Source organism: Coregonus clupeaformis, chromosome 40 (assembly GCF_020615455.1).
Source record: "Coregonus clupeaformis isolate EN_2021a chromosome 40, ASM2061545v1, whole genome shotgun sequence".
Lineage (NCBI taxonomy): Eukaryota > Metazoa > Chordata > Actinopteri > Salmoniformes > Salmonidae > Coregonus > Coregonus clupeaformis.
In genome coordinates this window covers 32,154,910-32,172,892 of record NC_059231.1, presented here as the reverse complement: position 1 = coordinate 32,172,892, position 17,983 = coordinate 32,154,910, and the positions used below count along the sequence as shown (strand labels likewise).

The 17,983-nt window shown below is 44.4% G+C and overlaps 1 protein-coding gene across 1 annotated transcript in view; it reads right to left on the bottom strand.

Annotated features, from left to right (window-relative positions):
* Nucleotides 1-3: 3 nt before the first annotated feature.
* LOC121554863 (proton myo-inositol cotransporter-like) overlaps nt 4-17,983 on the bottom strand; it is a 70,657-nt gene continuing 52,677 nt past the window's right edge. Inside the window, exons 5-10 of the mRNA XM_041868576.2 lie at nt 3,380-3,543; nt 3,031-3,151; nt 2,093-2,218; nt 1,705-1,823; nt 1,269-1,421; nt 4-881 (exon numbers count right to left, since the gene is read on the bottom strand). Of these exons, the coding sequence (XP_041724510.2) occupies nt 655-881; nt 1,269-1,421; nt 1,705-1,823; nt 2,093-2,218; nt 3,031-3,151; nt 3,380-3,543 (910 nt within the window). The 3' untranslated portion in view covers nt 4-654. The remainder of the gene's footprint in view (nt 882-1,268; nt 1,422-1,704; nt 1,824-2,092; nt 2,219-3,030; nt 3,152-3,379; nt 3,544-17,983) is intronic.

The window sequence follows — 17,983 nt, the reverse complement described above, 5'->3', positions numbered from 1 at the left end:
ACGCATGACTGTAAGTCGCTTTGGATAAAAGCGTCTGCTAAATGGCATATTATTATTATTATTATTATTATTATAACAAGGTTTTGTTGTGAGGAGGTTGATTCTCTAATCATAGGGTTTTATGTGAGGGAAAAGACAACATATGAACAGTAAAATGCTGAGGATAAGAATGAATTCAATGTATGCTTAATACTATTTACATTATGGTTTATAAATCAAAAAAGAAGATTATCTTCAAACTATAGATGTAGGTAACTCACATGTTATAAATAGCTACCCTGTCTGTGATATAGATGGAGCCATGTAACCTACGTGACTGTGAGGCAAACGAGAGAACAGGACTCTGGGAGGTTGTAGATCAGGGGCTGTATGTATCAAGCTTCCTGTCCATGTAATCTTATTATGATCTAAAAGGCTAAACTGATCCTAAATCAGCACTCCTACTCTGAGTCACTTAATACATACTATCTGAGATGAGAAAACAGGAACAATATCCAAGGCCAAAGTTACAAACTAGACTTGGCTACTTTAGCCTGGTCCCAGGTCTGTTTGTGCTCTTGTCAACTCCATGGCTGTCATCATCATTAATTGGCATGACATTAAGTGACAGTGAGTTGGTATGAAAGCACAAACAGGCTGGCACCGAGGCTCGGGCTACTCCACGTCGGAGGCATCGTTATCAGAGAGGTGGTAGTTGCTCCCCTTCACCCTGATGTACTCCACCTGCCGGTCCTCGTCGGAGTCTGTGGCCCCGCATGAGCACAGCTGGTTGTCGAACAGGGACTCAATCTCCTCCAGCCTCCGGCCCTTAGTCTCAGGCAGACAGCCATAGATGAAGAAGAACCCCAGCAGAGCCAGGATGGAGTAGAGGAAAAACGCTCCTGGGAAATAACAACAACTACAAAATCAACAACACATCATCTGTCAGTCATTATTAGTTTTTCCCTGACTACCATACGTGACTTGACCAGGAAGGGGTCGAGGTTTTCCTGTACTGACAGCAGAGTTCAGTTCTAGTCTGCAACAGTGTAAAATTCAGTTAAGCACTTTCCAGTATCTACTGCACATTATTAAATGACAGCAAGTAATCAAACATGATGAAACTACATTAATTACACATTGAGCCTATCATAAGTCTCAAGTCTCTCTAGATTAATCAAATGTCCAACAAAAGTCAGATCCTGCAGTAAAAGCAGGCCTGCTGTTCAGGTTGATTGATCAAGGGTGTCCTGTAAGGGGGTATTGATCAGTGATTAGCTGGTCTGTACCGTAGTAGGTGAGGTACTGGGCCACGTGGAGGAAGGTGAGGGAGACCAGGAAGTTAAAGGTCCAGTTGACTCCAGCTGAACAGGCGTTCCCTGTGCTCCGGGCCCACAGGGGGTAAATCTCAGAGTTGATTGTCCATGGCATCGGACCCATACCTGGAAGGAGAAAGATGACACAGGGCTTAGGATAGCTCTACAGTACATTAACTACCCCTCAGTATGCAAACAATGCTGAATCGAGACTTATGTACAGTAAACACACAAATCAAACCTTTGAACAAGTCTCCCAAATGACATCAATGCATGGTTAACGCCAAACTTGAAATGAGATATCACATTTTCTAATTATGCATTTCTTTAGTTAGTAGTTGCCCCACAGTGAAAGTGAAATACAACATAAATTGATTATCTACATAGATCACAGTGTTGTCTCTGTCACCTGGGGCAAAGAAGGCCAGATAGAGAACAAGACCCAGTAGGACCACCCAGGAGTAGGAGGTGGGACAGTAGTTATAGGCCCAGTACGTATGGACTCTCAGCTGGGTCGAGTTGGAACACCTGGAATAACATGGTAAAGACAGTTATTGTATTGTAGCAACAGTAGCTATGTTATGGGTAGAGGGATACTATGAGTACAGTATTTTAGAAGAACCTCTTCTCAAGGAGTTTTATTCCACTCCTTCCACTAACCCCCTCCACCCCCTTCACAAACACACAACAAATAAACCCACACACTGAGCGCATTCCATGACACACCTGCCCCCTGCTGCCCTATGCGCGCACACACACACTTTCTCTCCCTCCCCTTAGTTCCTCCTGTAGCTCACCTGCCCCAGGCGGCCTTCTCAGTGGAGGCTGTATTGACAGGTACACAGGAGGAGGCGAACAGAGCCGTGCTGTTCTCACGGTAACAGAAGCCACACCCCGGGTCCAGCATACACGGCTCACACAGCCTGGGATCACAGAGGAGGATTGGACAGAGGTGTCACAAACAGAGACAAGATCCTTGAGGAGGTATAATGGAACACATTTACTCAATGTTTAAAAATCTTTCTTTAACCTGTCTCCTCCCCTTCATCTACACTGATTGAAGTGTGACATCAATAAGGGATCATAGCTTTCACCTGTATTCACCAGGTCAGTCTATGTCATGGAAAGAGCAGGTGTTCCTGTTTTGTACACTCTGTCTACATGCTGTTGTGTAAATTAGGACAGAGAGTGGCTCAGTCTTTCAGAGGGCAGACAGCGTCTCTTTCTCTCTCTCTTTCACTCTCTCTCTCCATCATTTCTATTAACAGAGACCCGCCTGTTGCACTGTCGCAAATGGAGTCTGTTGTTGCGGTTACAATTAACCACTGGGAGAATAAAAAAAACACTCAGAGCAGAGAGATTGAAATAATCTGCTAGGTAAGTGTTCAGAAACATGTACAGCATGTACAATTAGATCGCATTATAACATTAATTTAGTCCTAGATGGAAGAACAGGAAAATGCATTAAGAAACAAACCCACACACTGTATTGGTCCTGTAAAATGTTCATTAGTGACCATGTTTCGATTCATGGTGGATCAGGTTCATATTGAGACTTTATTTTAGTCCTGCACTTAACAATAAAGTGATGTGCATATGACAATGTTACCTTCAGAAAAATGATATGTAACCAATATTTTCAGAATAGTACAGCATATTCAGTATTGTGTTGAACAGTAGACTACAGTGCAGATAGAGTACAGTACAATACAGTAGTAGAGTAGGGAGTACTCACAGGTGTCTGTTGCAGGTGGCGTTGACCATGGAGGGGTCAGTGGGGTGGAGGGTGACAGGAGGGGTGTGTTGTGCAGACAGTAGAAACCCAATGGCCAGCAGAGACAGACTCAGACATGTACCTAGGAGAAAACAACACAGTCATACACATACAGTCTAACCAAACAGTGTACTGCTTTAGACATAATATGGGTTACTACTAGTGTCTGTGTAGTTACATGTATTACAATTTCATGTAATACTGTAATTCCATTAAAATCTTATCTGTGAAACATAAACTGTGATCCAATATGCCATCTATTCACATACACTAAATGTGTCCCTGAATTCATCTTTACCCTGACCCTTACCGATGATGCTCCCCAGGGTGAGTTTCCTGCGGCCAACCCTCTCCACTAGCCACACCCCCAGGAGGGTGAACAGAAAGTTGGTGAAGGCTGTGACCCCTGCCAACCAGATGGCCAGCTTGACATCCCGCACTCCCGACATCTGCAGGATGGTGGCGCCGTAGTACCTTCACAAAGAGGAGAGGGTGGTTCATCAGTCAATAGAACCATAGAGAAAGAGAGAGAATTTGGCCCATAGAGATATAATGTATCTCTATGATGGTGCCGCAGTACCTGCACACAAAGGACAGGATATGGTCATCATCAGTCACCACATGGCTACCATATAAAGAGAGAGTTTGGCTAACTTTGACACTAGCTGGACGCCATGTTGATGCACAAAGACAATAGGGTGGTGGCCACTATCTGGCCATGCTGGAAAGAACAGCCAGGTAGTAATGTCCTTCTGGAATGGCCATCTACAGACTATAGAGGACAGGACAGGATAAGGAAACCAAAATATAATTATGATTGTATGTTGTATTGCATTGTCCCTCTCATGCCACTAAAGCTTGAGAGAGCGAGATAGAAGTAGGAAACAGATTGAAAGAGACAGATCACCATGTGCTAATGATTCTCTCCATAGAGAAGAGGTACACTCCATTATGTTCTTTAGTTGAGTGGCCACCAATCAACCACCCGTAAAGCAATCAACCACCCGTAAAGCAATCAACCCGAAATAGACTCAATGAGCCGAGTCTCCATCCATCCACCCCCTTCACTCTTGTATCTGCCATAGGGCTCTGGACAAAGGTAGTGCACAATGTAGGGAATAGGGTGCCATTTGGGACGCAAACACTGGTGTCACTGTCTAATGAAAGTGTCACCTTTCTGCCTGGATGCTGCTGAACTCTGCTTCACTTAGGAAGATTACACCTCATCAAGCTTGACAGACAGGGCCTCTAAACACTCCCCTTGACATGCTTCATTTCTAGGGGACCAGGTGATATAGACGGGGGAGGAAGATCCTAGCCCTGTAAAACTTGTCGACACCCAGAGAGCTGCTCTAGGTAAAAATACATTCCTTCGCTTTCTCTCCCTCACTTTTTCACTCACTCTCTGCAGTGAATTAGCATTTTGTTTTTCCATCTCTTAAAAAGCATCTGCACCCGTCTGCTCTTTTTTCAAAACCAAACACTCCCACCGATTGCCTATTTGCATACATCTTTCCTGTATGTAAGTCAGCCAACATGTTTCTCAACTTGAGTCTAAGTTCAACACTTCAGAGTTAAAGTACAGGTGTAAGGGGTCATGAGGACCACACACAGGGTCAGGAAAAGTCAAGCAAAGCCTTTGGAAAGAACTGAGCCCACAGCACTGGCAATAGCCTCATGCAGTGACGTAACAACATGTTGGGCGTGTCTTGTTTTGTACGCTTTGTACAAAATAATAAAATGCAGGACGACAGGATATTTATAAACGTAGCTCTTTATTAACTAGCTATAACGTGCATGTCCATGTGTCTCTGGCCATGATCATCTTAGAATGACCTCACCACCTGGGTGGTCTTAACCAATCATTGCACAGTATGATGCATCCAATTACAATTCAGTATGGTTACACATATGAATATTACAGGGCGGAAGGCAACAAAGCCGCCTGATTTCTGTCTCGACTCGCAGAGGCTTTCAATCTCAGTATGCATCTGCCCACACACACACAGAAACAGAGTATGACTGATAAGGGGTTTGTAGTAGCAGCGGGTGTAAAAGCACTCTGCAGTAGAGGCCCGCTAAGCTCCATCTCAGGTCTGAATCGGATTGATTAAGAAGCACCAAGGCCAGCCGGAAGGGAAGCACAGCTCACAGCTAACCAGCCCAGCCAGCTACCCTCTGCTCTGACAGAACATAGCATCACCACCACACCACATCCACAACAAACATGACGTAACCAGCTACATAGAGTGCTGTAAATACTACATAAGTGTACGTCCAACACAGCATTCAAATACTGCCATAATAGAGACTATTAGGTGGTAACCACATGGTGCCAGTTAAAAATCATAGTCTCAAACAGTTAGCCAAAGTGGGTGTATCTTTAGGCTCTGGATCCATTCCAGAAACGTGGAATAAAACAGATGTATTTTTGTGGGGGAGACCCCCTCCCAGGCCACTTGCAGAGGGAAGAAGGAACCTTCCCCAGTCCCTGCTAACGATGAGGCTGCAGGCTCATTCTTGGACTCCCGGGGAGCTCACAGCCCAATTATATAAATTACTCTGCCCACTAAAACATTCTACTAATGACGTCCATGTGACCCTCTGTCGCAGGTGGTGAGATGGTCAAATGGCGATGATACTGTAGATTGTAGATAATAACAGCCTGTGCTAATTGAAATGGCTGTGTTCATTTTGTTATTAAATGTAATACATTTTAGACCAGGGAAACTACTCTGAACTGGACACAGCTGGCAGTACAGATGTCATTTGTCATTTCTGACAAGTCTGGAAGGTCTCAGACACTCAATAAAGCTGTCATATATAAAAACAATATTAAAATGATATAGCTTACTGTATGACGACCGGAGCGGACGAGAAGTCTGAAGCTCTGTAGCCAAAACTATTAATCAAACACAACTAAAAAGCACCAGGGGTTTATGCAGTATGACTCAGACTTAGGGCTGTTGCGGTGACCATTTTCATGGCCACAGTAAAATTCTACGTGACCGTTGAGTCATGGTAATCTCCTCATGCACTCTGGACATGTGTTAGTAGTACCCAACTCGCTAATCATCATCACATTAAACACTTACGATCAAAAGAGTATGTGCTTTTAAAACTCACCTCACTGTGATTGATCAATTTGAAGAAAGAAGTTCAACAACAGGTTGAATCTGAGTGAAAAACATGATCGTTGTGGATGTTGTTTCAAAACCTAACACAACGAAATGGACAGTGCTTTCTAAGGTGATGATTAATTCAAAACACCCACATGCATATTAGAGCTTATGCATCTGCATAGGCCTATACTGTATATAAGCCCAAGCCTGAAAAACCCCTGAATTACGATAATGATTATGCTGTTATACAATACATAGCAGACGGCATATTACACATGGCAGAAAAACATAAAAAAAGACTGATTTAAGATATCTTTGGTACATAATTGTTCTAGCCTAAATTAAACAAATTCAGAGTTAGCCTACAATTACAGTGCATTTGTATTTGATTTTGAATAGCCTAGTAATAGGGCATTAAAAAAATAAAAAGAATAATAGGCTGACACATTTAGCTACAGAATATCTCACTACTGTGCGTTTCTATCTCCTTCATTACTTTCTCCAGCATGCAGAGAGAGGGGCTGTCAACTGTTTTTAATGAAATAGCCCATGTTTCATTGTGAAAACATGTTACTATCGATGTCCCCGAACAGATTTCACTTGCTTTCCCAAATTAAGCACTGGGTAGCTGCAGGAACAGGGTTGGAGAGCCCATGGCATACAGAGTTTGTGCAGAATATCACCTGTCATGTGGCAAAATAACCGGAGTAGCCTACCCAACATGAGTGAAATGAACCAGCCCCTATTAGCTATTCGAGTGCATAAGGATGAAATAGATGTTTTTCTCTTGCTCCTGTGATAATGGGCCATTCTAAATCAAAACTAATTTTACATATTAGTAAAGACAATATTAAATTGAGAATAATCTGATAGGTGAAAATATGATCACATTTTAGTCATTTAGCAGACGTTCTTATCCAGAGCGACTTACAGGAGCAATTATGGTTAAGCGCCTTGCTCAAGGGCACATCGACAGATTTTTCACCTAGTCGGCTCAGGGATTAGAACCAGCGACCTTTCGGTTACTGGCACAACGCTCTTAACCACTATGCTACCTGCCACCCCTCATCATTGATGAGAGAACAGCGTGTGCAGCCTGAGGCAAGGAAAAGAGCACAAGCTTTTTTTTTTTTTGCAAATCATCAATACCCTAAATTCGCATCATGCAGCCCATATATTTCCAAGGCATTATATGGTTTGTGTCATTCACAACTAAAGTTGCCAAATAACTCTAAATCTAGCATATAGGACCTGTTTCGAATTATCACTTTTACGCTCAACATAGTGTCACGAACCGGCTCAAGTTCGTAACAAAAGGGAGACAAGGAATACCCAAAGTATATATTTATTAGCTAAAGTAAACTAAATCAAATAACAATGGTGTGTGTAATCAGTAATCAGTAGTGTAAGTGAGTGTTTTGCATGCATAAATGTAATAATGCAAGGTGTTGAAAGGTGCCAAAGCAAACAACCAAAAAGCCACAAAAATACCACAACAAAAATCAGTCAAAGTATCTGCCTGGAGAGAGTCTCCTCAATGAATGTGGAAGAGGTCCATTTATGCTGGGACACACCCGGCCCAGGTGTTTCCCATGTAGCTGACGACCCTCCCAACTCCGCCCACCGGCATCCTAATAAGGAAACAAGAGCAAAGAGAGAATACGGCAGACAGAGTGGGAGGGTCGTCACCCCCCCCCCCATAAAACCGGGGACCAACAAGGACCTCGGACCAACGTACCAGCCCCTGCGTCCCAAACCGACAAATTGTACATGTTCACACCTCCACTTGCCCCAACCATCATCCTCCTCTCCAGACCTCAGCAACCTTTACACACAGGAAGCAACCTTTAAGAGGAAAGAAGAACACAAGCCTAGGAGGGGACAAACAGGAAAGATAGAACATGACAAAACCAAACAATGGTCAGTCACATCAATATTCAGGAACAGGGCGCACGAGAGAGCGCATCAGCAATCACGTTATCAGTCCCCCGGATGTGCCGCACATCTAGATGGAAGGATTGTAAAAATAAACACCATCTCATTATCCTCTGATTAGGACACCTCATGGACCTCAAAAAGGTGAGAGGGTTATGGTCGGTGTAGACCACAATAGGTACTACACCCGACCCGACATACACTTCAAAGTGTTGTAGCGCCCATATGAGTGCTAATGCTTCTTTTTCAATGACCGAATAGTTCAACTGATAATGGTTAAACTTTTTGGAAAAGAAACTAACAGGCCTCTCAACCCCAGCCACATCTGCTTGCAGCAAAACTGCACCTGCCCCCACATGACTAGCATCCACCTGCAAGGTAAATGACAAATCCACACGAGGAGCAGCCAGTACCGGAGTTGAGGTAAGCAACCTCTTTGCATCTTCGAAAGCCTGTTGACAATGAGAAGACCATACGTACACAGCCTTAGCTTTCAGCAAATCTGTCAAGGGAGCGACCACAGTAGAGAAGTTCCTACAAAAACCACGATAATACCCAATCATTCCCAAGAAATGCATCAGATCCTTTTTAGTAGTTGGTAGTGGAAAAGCATCAATAGCTACCACTTTAGCCCGAACAGGACGCACTTCACCCCACCCAACCACCTTTCCAAGGTATGCAACAGTCGCCTGAGCAAACTCACATTTAGCCAAATTTATCGTGAGGCGACCCGCAGCCAGACGTCCGAACAAGGCTTGAATACGGGACAGATGTTCCTCCCAAGTATCTGCATATATCACTACATCGTCCAGATAAACAGCGCACCCGGCCAGACCAGAGACAACCCTGTTCATAAGTCGCTGAAAAGTGGCAGGCGCATTACGCAGTCCGAAACTCATAACCGAATACGAGTACAGACCAAAAGGTGTAATAAAGGCAGAGATTTCACGTGCCCTACTCGTCAGTGGCACCTGCCAATAGCCCTTTAACAGGTCAAATTTGCTCACAAACTTAGCTGCGCCGACTTGATCAACGCAGTCCTCCATCCGAGGAAGAGGAAATGAATCCGGCTTAGTGACATCGTTTACCTTACGGTAGTCCGTACAAAATCTATTTGTTCCATCCGATTTACTGACCAAGATACAGGGAGAAGCCCAACTGGAGAAAGAAGGCTCTGCTATTTTACTCTCCAGCATGTACCTGACCTCAGTATCCAGACAACGCAGTTTCTCTGAAGAAACTCTATAGAACCGTTGACGAATGGGGTCAGCATCTCCAATGTCAATATCATGTTCTATTAAGTTTGTACGTGTAGGTGTATCAGAAAACAACCCTGGAAATCTCAGAATCAAACCAACCATCTCTTTCCGCCCATCAACAGGTAGATGAGTAAGAAGGCTATCTAAAATCTCCAGTGTCTCTGAATTTTTCAATCTACTCTGCAGTATGCAATTGTCGGGACCAGAAACATCTTCCTGCTCCTGCACAGACCTAGCATGACCAGAACCCAGGGAATTAACAGTATCAGCCAAAAGAACAGCCTTACCGTCCTCTGTAGACCCCCCCCCCTGTTCAGTCTCAGAGGAACGTGCATAATAGGGTTTCAACAAATTTACATGGCACAGTTGGTGTGCTTTCCTCCGTTCTGGAGTGGCAACTAGATAATTTTGCTCAGTGTACTGGCGCACCACTGTATATGGACCTTGAAACTTGGCTTGAAAAGGAGAACCAACAATTGGCAGCAGAGCCAGAACCTGATCACCTGGACTAAAGTGACGAGGCTCAGCTCGGCGATCATATATGCTCTTCATCCTGTCCTGTGAAGATGATAGCTTCTCTTTAGCCATTTTACCAGCGGCATACAAGCGTTGCCGAAAGTCACCCACATATGATAACAGGGACTGAGGAGGCTCGGGAGACTTCCAGTCATCCTGGAGAACAGATAAAAGCCCACGCACCCGATGTCCAAACACTAGGAAACCACTAAAGGTGGAAACACGATAGGCCACACACGCTCCCCAGCCAAGTTATTCCCAAGGATCACCTCAATAGGCAATGAAGGACGCACCCCCAACAACCTCACCTTTCACCAGTCCACAATCCAACATCAGTTTATGCAATGGAACTGACAGAGTGTTCAAACCTATTCCCCTAATTAGAACACTATTCCCCGAATCAGTCTCCGCAGAGAAGGGTAACACAGATTCCAACACAAATGATTCAGAGGCACCTGTGTCTCTTAGGATCTTTACTGGCACTAGGTTCTTACTTCCTAACATAGACACAAAACCCTCCGTAACGAAAGGTAAATAGTCGGGATTAATATAGCCTTTCACATGGCTCTGGGCATGAGACAATGCGTCAGGAGTGAACTGATGTGGAACAGGCGCTGCTAACGCTGCAGGCCTCGATTTACCATAAGCACCTGTACTGAATTTACCCCTAGACCTAAGAATCGGACATTCATTTTTCAAATGACCTAATTCTTGACAGTAGTGACACTCTTGACCAAAGTCAGTTTTACCACGGGTATCAGGCTCAACCCTAGTTGAATGAAACTCTGCCCGGGAACCGAAGTATCTCGGCGAGCGAGGCCCAAATCTCTGCGAACGCCCCCACTCACTCCGAATACGGGGTTCTGCAAAAACATTTTTGTGAGTCAACACCGCAGCTTCAGCGACAGTCTTTATTTTTCGTTCGTTAATGTACGTCGCTATACGATCAGGGATTGTGTCCTTAAATTGTTCTAACATAATCAGATCACACAGCCCTTGGAAAGTCATAACTGCAGAGGCGGAACACCAGCGATTAAACTGTGAAGATAATATTCGCGCAAACTCAACATGAGTCTGCTGATCATCCCTTTTTAAAGTTCTAAATCGTTGGCGGTAAGCCTCAGGGACCAATTCGTAACTTTGTAACACAGCCGTTTTAACCTTATCATAACTAACACTGTCGGCTACACTAAGAGCTGAATATGCTTATTGCGCTTTACCAGTCAGCACACACTGCAACATCAAAGTGCGATCAGAATCAGGCCAACTCCTAGCGTCAGCAACACGCTCAAACAACGAAAAGAATGTATCCGGGTCCGGGCAACAACCGTAAATTCCCAACAATATCAAATGTGTCTGGATTACGACCAAAAGAGGAACGACCCCTAGGTAACTCTGGATCACCTTCCCAGAGCAAACTCTCCCCTGAGAGCTTTCCTTCCCTAACCAACTCTAGTCGCTTTGTTGCAGCTTGATTTTAGCACGCTCCATATCCTGTTTAAATTCCAATTGCCTTTCATATTTTACACGTTCATGCTCCATTTGAGCTTTTTGTCCATTTTGTCCATGCTCTAGCTGTAACAGAAGCAGTTATTTCTGCTGTTCAAAAAGAAGACTACTATGACTAACCGATGGAGCGGTCATTGTAACATATCGGGGAGACAACGTGTCCTCAGCAGAGGCTGCCCCAGTGGTAACATCCAGAATACCACTCTCCATCAAATTGGCCTTCAATATTAACCTAATAGAATTTTTTAGACGTTTATCACTAATTTCAACCTTGTAGTGTTCAGCAACCTTCAACAGCTGTTCTTTAGTACATAATTCTAACAGTTCTTCTGATGGAAAGCGAATGAACTCGTCTACATTAGACGCCATAATCAGGAAAAAAAAAAAAAATATATATCATAATAATCTCGCTCAACCCCTCTGTTGAGCACACCAGACACAAGAGAAATGACAATCACACCGAGCACCACAGAAGAGAGATGGGATATGGAGCTTCCCCAAAATCTACAATAACTCAACCCTAGTCTTCGTGCAGATTCGCGGTGGGTAATTACGCACTGTAGCCCGCTGGCAAGGAATTAAACCCCCCAGCACGCTGGTAGATTCCCCCAAGCCACGGATGTGCCCCCGAGACAACTGCTCAGTCCACAGACACCACACAAAAATAACAAACATTTAACCATGCCCAACGTATCCCAAAACAAAACACGTCACTAAGCCTATCAGGGGAAAAAGCTATAGCTCCGGGTAACAAATGTCACTACCCTACCCAATCTCCCACTGAGGTACACAGCCGATTGTACTCACCTCCGACCGATGTCCCAACAGCGAGTAGAGCAAGAGTTTCCAGGCTGGGCAGGGCCTGGAAACTAACCAATGTACTCTCTCCAACGCAGTACACAACCCAAAGGCAACCAATACCGGGCCTATCAAACTCAAACAAACTAACAAAATTTACAAAGAAAGACCCTACAGAATTGGACATTAACTCCACATTCTCCCAAACACAACCAGTTCAAGATCCCGGACGAGCTCCCACTTGTCACGAACCGGCTCAAGTTCGTAACAAAAGGGAGACACGTGGAGACAAGGAATACCCAAAGTATATATTTATTAGCTAAAGTAAACTAAATCAAATAACAATGGTGTGTGTAATCAGTAGTGTAAGTGAGTGTTTTGCATGCATAAATGTAATAAGTGTTGAAAGGTGCCAAAGCAAACAACCAAAACGCCACAAAAATACCACAACAAAAATCGGTCAAAGTATCTGCCTGGAGAGAGTCTCCTCAATTAATGTGGAAGAGGTCCATTTATGCTGGGACACACCCGGCCCAGGTGTTTCCCATGTAGCTGACGACCCTCCCAACTCCGCCCACCGGCATCCTAATAAGGAAACAAGAGCAAAGAGAGAATACGGGTGACAGAGTGGGAGGGTCGTCACAATAGCCATATCATACGTGCACTCTCGCTCCGGAATGGGAAAAATATACTTTCTATTTTATTCAGCTAAGTTCAGTTATATTCTTCTTACTATAAAATCATATCATCAAAAATAATGGTATGGGACTTATAAGCATATCTTGTCAGCTAAATGAACAAGCCTACAGCCTATGGCATGGCGCATATCCAGATAACATGACTCATATTCTGTTCTTCTGAAATACATTTTCTTCATATCATAATGTTTCTTTAGACCTTCTTTAGAGAGAGAGAGAGAGAGAGGGAGAGAGAGAGAGAGAGAGAGAGAGAGAGAGAGAGAGAGAGAGAGAGAGAGAGAGAGGATAATTATTCTTCTCAGTATGGGAGGAGAAAAAAAAAGTTATCTGGAAGCCAGTTCCATTCACCATGGTAACCACCATCTTTAATAAGCGATATCTAGCAATAGGTCAGCGATATCAATTACAACCCTCTAATACACCCTTCCGCACCCCACACACGCACACCCTTCCGCACCCCACAAACGCACACCCCTCCACCCATCCATAGCCCTGTACATTGCATTTACATTTTAGTCATTTAGCAGACGCTCTTATCCAGAGCGACGTACAGTTAGTGAGTGCATACATTTTCATACTGAACATCTGAGGTCTGTGGGGATCACTTGGGTAGGATAGGGACAAATACACAGGACTGTTCCATATATTGGTCTGAATGCCAATAGCACAAGACACCAAAAGATACCATACAGCCAAGAGAAAGAGAGGAAGATGGAGAAGAGGTATACAGAGCATTCGGAAAGTATTCAGACCCCTTCCCTTTTTCCACTTTGTTACGTTACAGCCTTATTCTAAAATTGATGAAAAAAAAAAAATCATCATCAATCTACACACAGTACCCCATTATGAAATGCAAAAACAGGTTTTTTGAAATGTTTGCACATTTATTAAAAATAAAAAAACATATTTACATAAGTATTCAGACCCTTTTCTAAAAGACTCGAAAATTGAGCTCAGGTGCATCCTGTTTCCATTGATCATCCTTGAGATGTTTCTACAACTTGATTGGACTGCACCTGTGGTAAATTCAATTGATTGGACATGATTTGGAAAGGCACACACCTGTCTATATAAGGTCCCACAGTTGACAGTGCATGTCAGAGCAAAAACCAAGCCATGAGGGTGAAGGAATTGTCCGCAGAGCTCCGAAACAGGATTGTGTCGAGGCACAGATCTGGGGAAGTGTACCAAAACATTTCTGAAGCATAGAAGGTCCCCAAGAACACAGTGGCCTCCATCATTCTTAAATGGAAAAAGTTTGGAACCACCAAGACTCTTCCTAGAGCTGACCGCCCGGCCAAACTGAGCAATCGGGGTAGAAGGGCCAGATGGTCACTCTGACAGAGCTCCAGAGTCATTATGGGGTATTGTTTGTAGATTGATGAGGGGGAAAAAAAACAATTTAATCAATTTTAGAATAACAAAATGTGGAAAAAGTCAAGCGGTCAGAATACTTTGCGAATGCACTGTATGGACTGAAATGGAGGAGGAGAGTGACTGAGTGAGAGTCATCAAGTGTAATAATCAAGTCTTCCACTGCATTAGCTATGGTGCTTATGTTCGAAATTGTGCAGCAACAACTGCTGTAATGCATTTTCAAGATGTTATGCTGTCCCTATTACATGATTACATTATCTCAGTGTAAGAGGGTGCACTTATGCAAGTATAAAAAGCTGAATAGGAACTTCACAGTGGAGTGGAGAGACAAACAAATCATTACATAAACAAGAAACACTCATCTCCTACTCGAGATGTGAAGAAAAAAAGTCTAGCTAGATAAACATTGGCTGACTTTGACTTGGTTTGAAGGAGGACACACAAGCTGGCTCTTGAAAACCAAAACAAAGAAGGTGACATGGTAGACTGTAGATTGTGTAAATACACAAAAACACAACAACAACAACAACAACAACGGCAACGTTATCAAGATCCCAGCGTGTCACCAACACTGACACCTTGACCTTCTCCAAGATTATTCACAGGTCCAAGATGGAGGTTATATAACAGAGTGGCTGTGTCCGAAATGGCACCCTATTCACTATAGGCTCCTGTCAAAAGCAGTGCACTATATAGGGAATAGGGTGCCATTTCAGATTGTGCCAGGGGCTGTATGTGATGTGAGAGGAGTAGGCAGAAGGTGTGAAATGGCCTTCAGAACCTCTGTTCTGAAAATGGAACTTGCACTCTGTCTGCACTCCACTGGCTATGCTCTGCCATAGATTCACTTCACACCTTTCTCCTCTCTCCACTCCGACATGAAGACAAGGTGACAACAAAGATGTCAGAGAGAGGGGAGGAAGAGAGAGTGGAGGAGGGGAAAGAGGGTGATTAGGTAGAGTACGAGGAATGGAATGTCAAGGTGGAAGAGAGAAGGATGGAAGTGGTGTCTGAAAGAGATATGTTTGTGTGCACTCACCTCTGAGGCTTGGGTGGACGGGCAAAGGAGAGATAGGTGGAGGAGGGGCAGAAAAGAAAGAGAGAAGTGGGCCTGTATGTGTCTGTGTCCTGATATTAATATATATAATATAGGTTATGACCTGGAGTTAATCACATGGCCAGAAAGAACTGCTGTACAATCAATTCTACTCACAAGAAAGAAAATGTGTCCCCCTCATCTCTCCTCCCCCTCCCTCTCTTCTTCCTCCTCACCCCTCTGCTCCCCTCTCACCTCTCTCTGACTACCTGCCATGCTCCAGTCCATTTCACTCTAAAGGTTAGAGGGACATACATTGTTCGCTTATGGCTGACATTTACAAATGCATTACTGGAGCTTCATTGAATATGCACCCGATTGAACAGGATTAAAGCGGGAAAGAGAGAGCAAGCTGAAAAGCCCACTCTCTCCCAGGAGATAGAGGATGCGTCCCAAATGGCACCCTATTTCCTACATAGTGCACTACTTTTGACCAGTGCCGATAGGGCTCTGGTCAAAAGTAGTGCAATATATACAGTATCTCACAAAAGTGAGTACACCGCTCACATTTTTTTAAATATTTGAGTATATCTTTTAATTGAAGAAATGACACTTTGCTACAATGTAAAGTAGTGAGTGTACAGATTGTATAACCGTGTAAATTTGCTGTCCCCTCAAAATAACTCAACACACAGCCATTAATGTCTAAACCGTTGGCAACAAAAGTGAGTACACCCCTAAGTGAAAATGTCCAAATTGGGCCCAAAGTGTCAATATTTTGTGTGGCCACCATCATTTTCCAGCACTGCCTTAACCCTCTTGGGCATGGAGTTCACCAGAGCTTCACAGGTTGCCACTGGAGTCATCTTCCACTCCTCCATGACGACATCACGGAGCTGATGGATGTTAGAGACCTTGCACTCCTCCACCTTCCGTTTGAGGATGCCCCACAGATGCTCAATAGGGTTTAGGTCTGGAGAAATGCTTGGCCAGTCCATCACCTTTACCCTCAGCTTCTTTAGCAAGGCAGTGGTCGTCTTGGGGGTGTGTTTGGGGTCGTTATCATGTTGGAAAAGGGAGGGGATCATGCTCTGCTTCAGTATGTCACAGTACATGTTGGCATTCATGGTTCCCTCAATGAACTGTAGCTCCCCAGTGCCGGCAGCACTCATGCAGCCCCAGACCATGACACCTCCCACCACCATGCTTGACTGTAGGCAAGACACACTTGTCTTTGTACTCCTCACCTGGTTGCCGCCACACACGCTTGACACTATCTGAACCAAATAAGTTTATCTTGGTCTCATCAGACCACAGGACATGGTTCCAGTAATCCATGTCCTTAGTCTGCTTGTCTTCAGCAAACTGTTTCAAATCAAATTTTTATTGGTCACATGCGCCGAATACAACAGGTGCAGACATTACAGTGAAATGCTTACTTACAGCCCTTAACCAACAGTGCATTTATTTTAAACAAAAAAGTAAGAATAAAACAACAACAAAAAAGTGTTGAGAAAAAAAGAGCAGAAGTAAAATAAAGTGACAGTAGGGAGGCTATATATACAGTAAAATAAAGTGACAGTAGGGAGGCTATATATACAGGGGGGTACCGTTGCATAGTCAATGTGCGGGGGCACCGGCTAGTTGAGGTAGTTGAGGTAATATGTACATGTGGGTAGAGTTAAAGTGACTATGCATAAATACTTAACAGAGTAGCAGCAGCGTAAAAAGGATGGGGTTGGGGGCAGTGCAAATAGTCCGGGTAGCCATGATTAGCTGTTCAGGAGTCTTATGGCTTGGGGGTAGAAGCTGTTGAGAAGTCTTTTGGACCTAGACTTGGCACTCCGGTACCGCTTGCCGTGCGGTAGCAGAGAGAACAGTCTATGACTAGGGTGGCTGGAGTCTTTGACAATTTTGAGGGCCTTCCTCTGACACCGCCTGGTATAGAGGTCCTGGATAGCAGGGAGCTTTGCCCCAGTGATGTACTGGGCCGTACGCACTACCCTCTGTAGTGCCTTGCGGTCAGAGGCCAAGCAGTTGCCATACCAGGCGGTGATGCAACCAGTCAGGATGCTCTCGATGGTGCAGCTGTAGAATTCTTTGAGGATCTGAGGACCCATGCCAAATCTTTTTAGTCTCCTGAGGGGGAATAGGCTTTGTCGTGCCCTCTTCACGACTGTCTTGGTGTGTTTGGACCATGATAGTTCGTTGGTGATGTGGACACCAAGGAACTTGAAGCTCTCAACCTGTTCCACTACAGCCCCGTCGATGAGAATGGGGGCGTGCTCAGTCCTCTTCTTTTTCCTGTAGTCCACAATCATCTCCTTTGTCTTGGTCACGTTGAGGGAGAGGTTGTTGTCCTGGCACCACACGGCCAGATCTCTGACCTCCTCCCTATAGGCTGTCTCATCATTGTCGGTGATCAGGCCTACCACTGTTGTGTCGTCGGCAAACTTAATGTTGGTGTTGGAGTCGTGCCAACGACTCCAACACCATCCAGAGGTTGTCTTTGGTTTGCGGGCTTTCTTGTGCATCATCTTTAGAAGAGGCTTCCTTCTGGGACGACAGCCATGCAGACCAATTTGATGCAGTGTGCGGCGTATGGTCTGAGCACTGACAGGCTGACACCCCACCCCTTCAACCTCTGCAGCAATGCTGGCAGCA